We start from the raw sequence: 13,018 nt of genomic DNA, 5'->3' as shown, positions 1-13,018 counted from the left end.
AGCGATTAGTGTTTCTTGACTTGGGTGTTAGCTGTTATGTTCCGAGTTCCCAGTCACGTCTGTAGTCAACTATGCAACTGGCCATGCGTGTTGACTTCGGGATGGATGCAGATTCCCTCCCATTCCTCCTTTTCTGCAAATCTTTCTCCATTCCTCCCCTCTCCCATTTGTCCCCTATTGGTGACAGAGTAGAGGAGGCTCCAGGGCTGACAGACCTGGTGCACACACTTCCCTGGAGTCATGCTCTGGGATACTTCTTCCAGGTTGCTGGTGGGGGAGTCAGTGATTGGGAAGTGGGATAGTGTGCTGGTCCCTACAGTGTCCTGCACGCACTGGTGGGGTCACGTGACCATGAGGGTAGGGACAGGAGCAGGGGCCTGGGCGAGCAGTCATCTGGGGTAGCAAAGCATCCGTCAGCTCAGCCCCCATCACATTCAGAATGTGCTCCTCTAGTGATGAGTCTGGGCTTTCTGAAGGTCAGTGGAAGGATGTGCTAGAACCCATTCACGTTCATTCATCTGTTTATCTAACCAGAGCATACCCTGGTTGGTTATCTTTATTATTTGTTGTTGCTGTCATTGTTATCAACTCCTAGGTATGGGGACACAGGGATGGAATCAGACTCAGGCAGGGCCTGAGTGCTCATAGAGACAGTCTGTAGAAGATCTCAGTGCCATGTGATAAAGGCTTTGTTGAAGGGGTGTATTGAATTTATGGGAACAGGGGAGAATGAATGACTTAACTATGACAGGAATGTGCAGTGGAAGGGGCAGGGGACCCTAAAGGATTTAGAAGGGTTAGGGTAGCAAATAGGGAAGGGACTGATTTTTTTTTCCAGGGGAACAGCATAAGCAAAGGCCTGCAGTGGAGAAAGCCTGTGATTACCTGAAGGAATTGGAAGCTCCCTACTCCTTTACCCCTTTATTCATTCATCCATCCATTTGTTGTGGACTGTGTGTGCTGGGCATAGGGCCACCAAGGGGAGGTGGATCTGGCCTTGTCTAAGGGTCTTATGGTCAGGGAAAGAAGACAGACAGTTATTATGAGAGCAGAAATATATACTGAGTTCTTAGGGAGGAGAGAGTGATGGGTGAAGATGGCTTCTTGGAGGAGGATATCTTTGAGGTGGAATTGGGCAAGTGAAGATGCAAAGAAGGGACTCTTTACTGAGAGAACAATGTGTGCAAAGGCCCAGAGGTCATGGGCTCATTAATTCACTGACTATTTCCATTCATTCAGCAAATACGTACTGCCAGCCATGTGTCTGTATCGCACATAGGGGTTACAAAGGGAACAGTTATGGAGCTTGGGTTCCAATGGAATGTTTCGATCAGTTTAGGCTAAGTTATGCTGTGCTAACAAACAGCCCCCCCCAAATCTCAGTGGCTTGCAAAAATGAAAGTTTGTTTTTTGCTCATGTTATATGTTCATTGCTGGGGCAGAGAGAATAGAGCTGGTGCAACCACAAGCTTGTTCTTCAAGTTTCTGCTCCAAAATGGCAAGTTTCACTCACATTCAACAAATTGAATCACCCACCCAAGCTTGACATCAATGGGTTGGGTATGTGTAATTCTCCCATGGGGAAGGGCAGTGCATATTTTGACCACTAAGACAGCCTGCCATTTTTCTGAGGAAGGGCTAACAGCTTAATGTGACAGTGTTTGGCATGAAGGCAAGTATGGCAATAAAGAGATTAAAATGTTAAGGAAAAGCCAGATTATGCAGGGCCTTGGGTAGTAGGCTGAGGAGTTTAGGCTCTGTCATCTGACATGGAGAGCCATGGAAAGTTTGAAAAATTCTGTTTGTTGAGCTTAAGGGAGTGCAAGATCTGATATGCACTGGAGACACATAACTTCAGTGAAAGCAGGAGAATGACTGGTGGGGGTTGAGGCTAGAGGTAGAAAGAGCAACTGGGGAATTTGGGGAATACCATAGTAGAGAAGGAAGAGGGCCTCAACTAAGGCCGGCACAGTTTAGAGGAGAGGGCTTCAGGAGATGACAGGAGCAAAGTCAAGGGAATTTGTTCATTAGCATATTGTTCAACAGATATTTTGGAAAAGACAGAATACACAAGTAAGTGAGTACATACACTTGGCCTTGTGTGCCAATGATGTGACCAATAACCAATCACTTTTAAAATGAGACGGGGCGCCTGGGTGGCTCAGTCGGTTAAGCGCCTGACTCTTGATTTCAGGTCAGGTCATGATCTCAGGGTCTTGAGATGGAACCCAACATTGGGCGCTGTGCTGGGTGTGGAGTCTGCTTAAGAGTCTCTCCTTTTCCCTCCGCCCCTCTCGCCCTGTTTGTGCACACTTTCTAAAAAATAAAAATAATAACAATAATAATAATAAAAATAAAATGAGACAGACCCTGATTAAATATCTCTCCATTAAAAAAATGTTGATTTAAAGAAATGTATATTTACATACAGTAATACTCACTTTTTTGGGGAGTACACTTCTATGATTTTGCCAATACATGGGCTTGGTTAACCACTGCTACAGATAAAATACTGAACAGTCCTGTCACTCCCAAAATCTCCCTTGGGCAACTTCTCTTTGTTAGTCAAATCCTCCTTCCTTGCCAACTCCTGGAAATCCTGATCTGTTCTCTGTTGCTCTAGTTTTGCCTTTTTCAGATGTTGTATAAATGGAATCACAAAATATGTAGTCTTTGGAATCTATCCTCTTTTACTTAGCATAATTCATTTGAGATCCATTCAAGTCATTGTATGTATCAATTTTTCCTTCCTTTTTGTTGTTCAGTAGTATTTTGTTATATGTCTGTACTAGAATTGGTGTGAAAGGAAGGAAGGAAGGAAGAAAGAAAGAAAGAAAGAGAAAGAAAAAGAAAGAAAGAAAGAAAGAAAGAAAGAAAGAAAGAAAGAAAGAAAGAAAGAAAGAAAGAAAGAGCAAGCAAGCCCCAGATCACTTGTCACCCTTCTCTGTGCTCTGCAAAACGTTAGCTGCTTTCAGTGGACTGTGACCTGTTTGCCCCAGGTGGGGCTTTTTTCTCCTGCCAAACGCTCTCCACCTGAAGGTCGTCTTCTGCTTAGCAAGGAAAACCCTTGAACTCAAAGGTAGAACTTTTGTTTTTTTCCCTTTGATGGAAAGGAAGACTCACTTCCGGCTCAGAGTCTCATCAAAAAACAAGACTTCCTTGCACAGCTTCCTGTGTAACATCGTTAAATGTCCCTCCAGGAACCATTACTCAGGAGTGTATTAAGTCAATTTTGCTTTTAATGCCGCAGGCCAGAAAAGCGCATTGTAAAGTCCTGTGAAATTTCTGAATGTTGGTGCTACAGAGCTTTCCCAGACATCCCCAGATGGCCTCAGGATGGGCTGTGGGAAAATGGTTCCGGCTCTTTCTCTTACAACTTTGAGAAAGAGTAATGTAGGGTATTTCTATGCTTTTGCAGAATCGTATGAAGATCACCTGTCTGGAAAACCAGGTTTTTCTCATTACGTGGACTGCAATTGCTCTGCTGTAGAAAGTTCATGGAAATTTGGTGTTAAAGGACTCCAAATAAATGCTTTCAAAAATTAAAAAAAAAAAAATCAAATTAATAAACCTTCTAGCAATAGTTTTGCCTGGTTCAAAAGCAATGGTTTTAAAAGCAGTTTGGTTAATTAATTATTTTATTTTTAAAATATTTTATTTATTCATGAGAGACAGAGAGAGAGAGAGAGAGAGGCAGAGACACAGGCAGAGGGAGAAGCAGGCTCCATGCCAGGAGCCCAATGTGGGACTAGATCCCGGGATTCCAGAATCACGCATGCCCTGGGCTGAAGGCAGGAGCTCAACCACTGAGCCACCCAGGGATCCCCTAATTAATTATTTTAAAAATATTTTATTTATTTGAGAGAGAGAGAGAGAGCAGAGGGCACAAGCAGGAAGTGTGGGGAGAGTGGGCAGAGAGAAAAGTATACTCCCCACTGCGTGGGGGCGTCTAATGCAGAGTTCAACCCCAGGATACTGGGATCATAACCTGAACCAAAGGCAGAGACTTAACTGACTGAGCCACCCAGGTGCCCCAGTTTGGTTAATTTAAAAACCAGAAAGTGTTTTTTAATAAATTGGAAACTCATTTTTTTAAAACAAAAACTCAATGTTAAAAAATGATATTTGAGGATACATTTTGCTTATCATATTCACTGTTTTTCAATTAGAAGAAAGTGATTACCTATTAGCATTAAAATAATGTCCTTTCTGATTACAAACATAGTGCGTGCTGAAATAGAAAATTTGGAAAACAGAATTAAGAAGAAAAGAAAAATTCCTAGTAATTCCAAAACCTGGAGATGAATATCTACTAGTAAGAAAAAAAAATTGGGATCCAACTATAAATAATGCATTGGATTCTGCCTTTTTTCTCGACTTTGAGTTCAGCTCAAGACCACTATGTGACAACATGACTTTTAATGGCTGCCCAGTATTTCTTTTTATGTATCTTCCATAATTTACCTACCAATTTCTTGGATATTTCCACTGTTTCCATTTTTTTTTGCCTTGTACATAACCAGAAATTAACGCTGGGGCAGATGTACTTTCTGTGTGCCTCCTAGGCTAATATTTAGAAGGGGGATTGCTGGGTGGACTAGGGTTTTGGTTGTGAGCATCAGAGACTCAGTCCATCACCTTGAGGACAGTAGGATTTATTATTGTGTGTATCCTTGATCTGGGAGGTGCCAGGAAACAGGGCACTCAGGGATGGACATTGTTTCTGACTCAGAGTCCATGCTCCAGGATTGGTTTGGTGAAAGGGCAGGGAAGAGCAGGAGGGCTGGGCATGGACCCTGAGGCAGGGTTGGTGCCAGGAGGGATTGTGCAGTGGACTGTGACCTTATAAAGCTCCCAGCCAGGCTAGAAGATCCCTAGGAGTTGAGATTCTCAGTGCCAAGAGGACTGCTGGAGGTCATAGGTGCCCTGTTTCCTTAGGAAGGTGGAGAACTAGGTCCTAGGCTCTCCCACATCAGAGCCTGGCTCAAAGGGAGGGACAGAGCCAGAGCCTAATGTGGGTTATGGGGCTGGACTTTGTCACTGCCTCTCTGATTCAGGTTTTCTGTCAAGGCCCAGACTGCTCAGAGCCTCTGGTCCACATCAAGATATCTGGTGCACTGCACTGCGGTTGCTGCTGAGCATTCGTTTATGCCATGCGCCCCCAAGTGGTCATTTTTCCCAGGACCAGCTTAATAAAGATGGTTAGCACTTCCTGGTCCAGCCTTCAACCCCCAGGTCTGGGTAAGTCTCCTATAGATCCACATTTTTGGGGAACCCAGGACAGGGATTCTAGCCCTAGTCTCTAACTTACTGTGTGGCTTTGGTCATGTTGCACCCTTTCTGGGTCTCACTTTAGTCTTCCATGAAGAGGAAGGTCATGTTGGCTTCATAGATTTGACCTGGGATAAGGGAAAGGGCTTTGAACCTCTGCTGCTCCTGTGTACTTTTGCCAGGTCCAGGGCCCAGGTTCACTGGGGCAGTGTGGTTAGCCAAATCCGGGGAGCACCGGGTTTGTGCCCTAGTGTGGTGTCTACCACAGGCTGCGAATTCAGAGGCAAGCCGTTGCCTTCACAAAAATCACTCCTCCAACCTCAGGATAAACAGGAACCAAAGAGAAGAAGTAACTAGAATGGCTGAGAGTTCAGAGCCAGACCCTACTGGAGGGTTGGAGGGCTAAGAGGTGACTTGAAGCCTGGGAGGCTTCTTGGAGGAAAAGGTAGTGGACAAATCTCATGAGCTCCAGGTGATGGGCAGCTCTGAGTTCAGAGGGCAAGGCTCTGGATTAGACAATAGATAGGTAGGAAAACGGAGCTCAAAAACCAGCCTAGGTGGTGGTGGTGGTCAGGTTGACACCAACAGGAATGGCAGAATAAAAAAATCTTGTTTTCCATAAAAGGAATGAGAACACTGGAAAAAATTGCCAAAATCAACGTTTTTTAGCCCTCTGGAAATTAATCAAATTCTATCAACAATTCTGGGAGTGTTAATTCATGAGAAGTGGCTAAATCTTGGTAAGAACAGTGATCTTTGTGGTGTTTTAACTTACCCTATTCCATTTCCCTCTCTTTGCCCTGCAGTAGCCTTGAAACCTAAGAGCCCCACCATCAAAATGAAAATCAATAGCCTAGCAGCTACTGGAAGGGGAAGAGTGGTGTTGGAGCTCCTCCAAAGCCCAATTCCCAAGTAATTGTCATTATTTGACCTGTTTGGTGGTCCTTAGAAGGCCTTGTTTGAAAGCTTGCTTTTATTTCCTCTGACCTGAAATTTACTCAATGCAAATGGCTTTTTTTCCTGAAGGTATTTGTTGAAAACAATCAGTGGTAATCCTTTGACATCACAACTGCCTGAGGTAGTGATAATAACTTGGGCAAATAAGAAGATGACCAAAAATTTTAAAAGGAAAAATCAGGGAATGGCTGTCCACTCATTTAAAAATCTTTGGTATATTCCTGGGAATCTGAAAAGCCACACACATGTGTAGGTCGAAGCACATGCCCCAGAGAGACCAGGGGAAACTCTAAGCGCTCACTTCTGGTTGACCTTGAGGCTCTGTGCAGTCAGAAAGGGAAGGCTAAGACTGAGTTGTAAACTGCCTGCCTGAGCTTTGAAGAAGTTTTGCGACTTACACACAGTGCCTTTTAGCAAGTGCTGAGAGATTTATTGGTTCTAGGCATTTAAGGGGGTATCTACCACTCATTAGCTGACTACCACCAAGCAGAGACTTCAGTGGCCACACACAGTAAAGAGTATAAATTTTATAGCATTAGTTTAGGAAATCCGCTAAACAAAATGTAGCAGCAACAAAGACCAAAACTAACAAACCTTGGAGGGCAAGGGTATGGTTTCCATAGTTGCCATATTATATTATTTAAAATATTCTAACTCTCTACCAAAATTATGAGACATACAAAGAAACCAGAAAGTATGGCCCATTCATAGGAAAAAGGCAATTAATAAAAACTATCCCTAAAGAAATCCAGATGTTGGACTTACTAGACAAAGAGTTTAAACCTAGTTATTTAAAATACTTTGAAAAAACTAAAGGATACCATGTCTAAAGAACTAAAGAAAAACGTGAGGATTGTGTCTCACCAAAAAGATATCAGTAAAGAGGTAGAAAGTATTAAAAAAAAAAACCCAGAAACTTTGGAGTTGAAAATATAATAAACAATGGGCAGCCTGGGTGTCTCAGCAGTTTAGCACTGCCTTCAGCTCAGGGCCTGATCCTGGAGACCCAGGATTGAGTCCCACACCGGGCTCCCTGCATGGAGCCTGCTTCTCCCTCTGCCTGTGTCTCTGCCCCCCCCCCTCTCTCTGTCTCTCATGAATAAATAAATAAAGTCTTAAAAAATAAAAAGAAAATATAATAAACCAAAATGAAAAATTCAGAAGAGCTCAAGAACAGATGTGAGTTAGCCGAAGAAAGATCAGTAAACTTGAAGATAGATCAACTGAGATGATCTAGTCTGAGGAATAACAAAAACAAAAAGAATGAAGAAAATGAACAGAGCCTTCGATATCTACTATATATATCAAACATACTCATATATGCATAATGGGAATCCTAGAGAAGAGAGAGAGCTAGAGAGCATGAGGGGCAGAAAGAGTATCTGAAGATGGCCATTATCTGAGATAATGGCCCCAAACTTTCAAATTTGGTGAAAATATTAATTTATACATCCAATAAGTTCAATAAACTCTAATAAGATAAGTTTAGGATTTATCCTAGACACATCATAATGAAATTATAGAAGATCAAAAAGGGAATATTCAAAGCAGTAAGAGAAAAATGATTTATCACATAGAGTTTCCTTAATAAGATTAGCAGCCAATTTCTCATCAAAAGTCAGGGGGGCCAGAAGGCAGTGGGATGATATTCATAGTGCTGAAAGAAAAGGGTTATCAGTCAAGAATTCTATATTTTGGAAAAATAAAGGAGAAATCAATGCCCAGATAAGCAAAATGGAGAGAATTTTTCACTACCAGACTTTCCCCACAAAAATTACTAAAGAGAGTCATTCAGGCTGAAATGAAAAGACACAGACAGTTAACTTGAATCCATATGAAAAAATAAAGATCAGCAGTAAAGGTAACTATATAGGTAGATATAAAAATTTAGATAGGCATATTTTTGCATGTAACTTTCCCCCCTCCTATCTGATTTAAAAGACAACTGAATAAAGCAAATAACTATAAATTTGTGTTGATGGGCTTACAAGGTATAAAAATGTAATATGTTCAACAATATAATGCAAAGGAGGAGAGAGAGAGAGTAGAGCTATATAGGAACAAAGTTTTGTACAGTATTTAAATTAGTAAAAATTCTAACTGGATTGTATAAGATTTTAAATACAATCTCAGGGGGAACCACTGAGGAAAAAAATAAAGTAAAAGACATGACGAGAGTTAAAATGGTACATAGAAAATACCTATTTAACATAAAAGAAGGCAGTAATGGGGTAATAGAGGAACAAAAAAGATAAGACTTAGAGAAAAATAAGAAAACAGCAGACATATATCCTACCTTATCAGTAATTACATTAAATGTAAAAAGATTAAACATGCCAATCAGGGGATCCCTGGGCGGCACAGCGGTTTAGCGCCTGCCTTTGGCCCAGGGCGGGATCCTGGAGACCTGGGATCGAATCCCATGTTGGGCTCCCAGTGCATGGAGCCTGTTTCTCCCTCTGCCTATGTCTCTGCCTCTCTCTCTCTCTCTCACTATCATAAATAAATAAAAATAAAAAAAACATGCCAATCAAATACCAGAGATTAGTAGGATGGATTAACTGCCACCATCCAATTATATTTTGTCCACAGAAGACACACTTTATATTAAAAGACACAAATTGCTTGAAAGTTAAAGGATAGAAAGATACACATCAAAAGAGAGCTGGAGTGACTATACTAACATTAGATGAAAAAGACTAGTTAAAATTGTTAGCAGTTACAAAAGTACAATTTATAATGCTAAAAGGGTCAATCCTTCAGGATGGTATAACAGTTATAAACCTATACGCCCCTAACAACAGAGACTCAAAATACATGAAGCAAAATTGAAGGGAGAAATAGACAACTCAACTATAGTAGTTGGAGATTTCAGCACCCCACTTTTAATAATAGGTAGACTACTAGTAGACAGATCAGTGAGGGATAAAAGACTTGAACAACACTACAAACTGGCTATATCTAACAGATAGTTATAAAATACTACATCACCAACAGCAGGATACACATTCTTCTCAAGTGCACACAGAATATTCTCCAGAATAAAACATGTTAAGGCATAAAACAAGTCTGAAATAAGTTTATAAGGACTGAAATCATAAAAATTATGTTCTCTGGCCATAAGGGAATGAAAGTAGAAATCAATACAGTGGGAAATTTGAAGAATTGATAAATATGTGAAAATTAAATAATGCATTCCAAATAACCAATGGATCAAAAACGAAATCACTAAGGAAGTTAGAGCAGAATTGGAATGAAGCCAAATTTACTCCTGAGAGCCTTAGAAAATATCCCTGTAGGTCACAGTCCCCATGAAACCCTGCTGGTAGGGGTCAAGGAGCAGGGGCCTTGCTGAAGTGAACTTCAACCCTTAACTCCCCAATTCAAGACCTGAGTCTGACAAGGAGGTTTCCTCTTCTCATTTTGATTGTGAGGTTTTCCCTGTAGGCCTCCAGTGTTGGGTGCACGCCCCCAATACAGTGCCAGTTGCTCACTCCTGTCAACCAGCCGATTAGAGGCTGATTTCCTCCCTCACTGCTGATGAATCTCACCTGCCCTGATTCATTTTCCAAATGCAAATGGTGTGGCAGCTCCAGCTTCCAGAGGCCCTGCCTGTTGTGTAGGGTGGAGGTGGGACTGGGAAGCCTGTACAGAGGCAAGTGAAGGCCCTGGGCTCTGGGAGGAGAGGCGGCGGGTCTAGGTGTCCGTTGTTATCCACTGCTGTAATGCAGAGAGAGTGTCTGAAATCCTAATTGCAAATGTCCCCTCACGCCCAAGGGTTCCTTCGATGATGATGTGGTGGTGGCGATGTATATGTATGTGTTTCATGAGCTTTCTAAGCTCTAGGAATAAAAAGAATTTCAAGACTTTTCTTTATTTAGTTATAAAAAAATACAGTACGTCCCATGCACCAGTGTGGCCTATATACAGTCATTATCACTAGAGTAATTACTACGATGATAGGAAAAAGAAGGTTACAGGAATTTGTTCATCCAACTAAAAAACCTGAATTAAAATTGTTAACCTAAATAGCAGCCCACTTATTATGCAAAAACCCTTATTCTATGTTTGTGAGAGCTAGAAATGTGTCAGTATTATTAGTAAAAGAAAAAGAATTACAAAAACTAGGTATCAGTCAAAAAAAAAAAGTCAGTGTTATCTACAATCTCCTGAAGTGTGAGGGGCCTTGTCCAGAGGAGAACCTTAGTCCACAACCGAGGGTGAGTGAGCTGGAGAGTTTCCCTCCTTTCCTGCCCTCTCCTGTCAAGTGATGCCATTTCTCCAGGACATGTTCGTAGTGGAATGACCCATGTTTGGCTGAAAGTGGGAGACGCACGGATGGCCACGGGGTGTGGACGAGGCAGGTGCCTTGCCTTGTGCAGGGTGTGCCTGAGGGATGGGGCCCTGGGGCGGGGCGGGGGGGTGTTTCCTGAGATGCGGCAACCATGAGGTGTGGAAAGGCAAACAGCACGGTTCTGTTGTGCGGTCAGGTTTGGGTTTGGACTTTGGCCAGACTTGCCGAGGGTCACTACTCGCGGGCCTTCGAGCCAAGAGATGAGGAATGGATGGAAAGAGAGAAAAGAGGAGCATGAATGAGTGACTGGGCGAGGCACACCGGGGACAGGCTGCGCTCCCAGCACATCTGCCCGAGTCCGCAGGCGACACGCGGCGGCTGCCGAGGGGTGTCGCGCGGGCGTCACGGCCACCCCGGGCCCTCTCCACAGGTGCAGGTGTGGGGGAGGGCCTCGCCGCAGCACGTCACGCTTGGCCCCCACTGTCCCTCCAGGGTGGCTTCACAGTTGCTTCACAGTTCGACAGGCCGTTTTTCCCGACTTTGAGTTTTCAGGGCGCAACGCGGCAGAAACGGGCGTGGCCGGCCGGCGAGGTCCCCTGGCCGTTCGCTGTCGAGGGGCCGCCCGCTGCGGGGAGGCTGGGAGTGGCGGAGGGCTGGGAGCGTGCGGGCCGAGGCAGGCCGGGCTGACGCTGGGGCGGCCCCCGGGCCCTGCCGTCGCCGGCTGCTCCAGGCGGGCGCCCTCCGCCCTCCGCCCTCCGCGGGGCCCAGGGGCTTCGAGGGAGCCCCCGCCGCTGGCAGGAGCGCGGCCGAGCGTGGGGCGGGCCTGCGGGGCCTGCGGGGCCTGCGGTCCGGCGAGGGGTCGGGCATCGCGGCGGCGGGCGGGGCGTCGTGAAGGGCCCGCGGGAGCTCTGGGGCGCTGGGGGCGCGGCGCCTGCTTCCCTCGGAGCTCCGGCCCCGCGGCCCGCGAGGCGGGGCTGTCCGGGCTCGGGCCGCCGCCCCTAGTACGGCAGCTCCTCCGCGGGCTCCGCGCGGTACAGCTCGGCCAGCATCCTGAAGCGCGGGCCCCAGTCGCTGAGGAAGTCGTAGTCGACGTCCGCGTCGGAGGCCCCGGAGCCCAGCGAGCTGAGCGACTCGGCCACCGACTCGGCGCCCTCGTAGCCGTAGATGTGCAGCGTGTCGTAGGGCGGGCCGCCGCCGTCGCGGTCCGCCTCGTCCTTCTTCGCCTCGATCATGGCCGCCATCTCCCCCGGCCCGGCGTGCACCGCGGGCGCCGGGCGCGGCTTCTGCACCTGCGCGTAGAGGGCCGGCCGCGGGGGCGGGGCGCCGCGCCGCGCCGAGTGCAGCACCGACACGTCGTAGCTGGTCGTGTCCATCTCGCCGCCGCCCTCCTCGTCGTAGGTGACCAGCTGCTCGTGGATCTCGGGCACGCCCTTGCCGTGGGCGCGGGCCTGCCTCCGCAGCCGCCGCCGCAGGAAGACGAGCAGGGTGATCACTGCAGCCGGCCACAGCTGGTCAGACCCGGCCCGCCGGCCCCCGAGGCCCCGCCCCGAAGTGCCCCGGCCGGCCCGGCCCTGCGTGGGCCGACGCCGAGGGGGCGGAGCCCGGCTGCACCCCTGCCCCCCTCGGGGTCGGAGCCCGGCTGCACCCCTGCCCCCCTCGGGGTCACCTGCTGCACCCCTGCCCCCCTCGGGGTCGGAGCCCGGCTGCACCCCTGCCCCCCTCGGGGTCGGAGCCCGGCTGCACCCCTGCCCCCCTCGGGGTCACCTGCTGCACCCCTGCCCCCCTCGGGGTCACCTGCTGCACCCCTGCACCCCTTGGGGTCAGAGCCCCGCTGCACCCCTGCACCCCTCCTCAGGGTCAGAGCCCAGCTGCATCCCTGCACCCCTCGGGGTCACAACCTAGCAGCCCGCTGCCACCCTCGGGGTCACCTACTGCACCCCTGCACCCCTCGGGGTCAGAGCCCAGCTGCACCCCTGCACCCCTCAGAGTCACCTGCTGTACCCGTCAGGGTCAGAGCCCAGCCAGCCCCGCCCCATCCCTCCAGCGTCAGGCCCACCATCACTTCTCTGCTTTGTTTGGTCTTGGTAAGGTAGTAATGAGGTTGAGGGCCACCCTGTGTGTGGCGGCGAGGTCATGATCATCGCCAGTATTCATTATTACCAAAAGCAGAGCTGAGTCTGGACTCTTCCCGAGAAGCGCCAGGATGGTGGCACGCCCAGGGGGTCTCTAAGGGGAGCCGCTGGCAGGAGAAGCCCTGCGCAGACAATGCGATGCCCCCAGCAGCCCCAGGGCCCGTCATCTCAGTGCACCGGGCGTCTCTAACCTTCCTCCGCAGAGGGCCGGCCCTGCCGGGTCTCAGGGCTGGTGAAGCCAGAAGCGTTTATTCCCCTGGGAGCCCCCAGCCATCAGCTGAGGGGAGCTGCTGGATAAACCCCTGCTGTGAGTGTCTCACTGCTGCCCCAGGTGCCATGGCAGGAAGCCCCAGGGACCCACACG

At 47.5% G+C, this 13,018-nt stretch overlaps 1 protein-coding gene and 1 long non-coding RNA gene across 11 annotated transcripts in view; one reads left to right on the top strand and one right to left on the bottom strand.

The window, feature by feature from the left end:
* The window catches only part of LOC144306423 (uncharacterized), a 141,152-nt gene that overhangs the window by 28,077 nt on the left and 100,057 nt on the right, over nucleotides 1-13,018 (top strand). The gene's annotated exons all lie outside the window — the stretch shown is intronic.
* The window catches only part of CDH5 (cadherin 5), a 33,787-nt gene continuing 30,855 nt past the window's right edge, over nucleotides 10,087-13,018 (bottom strand). Inside the window, exon 12 of the mRNA XM_077885798.1 lies at nucleotides 10,087-12,014. Coding sequence (XP_077741924.1) covers nucleotides 11,521-12,014 — 494 coding nt within the window. The 3' untranslated portion in view covers nucleotides 10,087-11,520. The remainder of the gene's footprint in view (nucleotides 12,015-13,018) is intronic.

Source organism: Canis aureus, chromosome 3 (assembly GCF_053574225.1).
Source record: "Canis aureus isolate CA01 chromosome 3, VMU_Caureus_v.1.0, whole genome shotgun sequence".
In the NCBI taxonomy this organism is placed as follows: Eukaryota; Metazoa; Chordata; class Mammalia; order Carnivora; family Canidae; genus Canis; species Canis aureus.
Note: the sequence above shows the minus strand (reverse complement) of the source record. Positions and strands in the feature narration are given on the sequence as shown.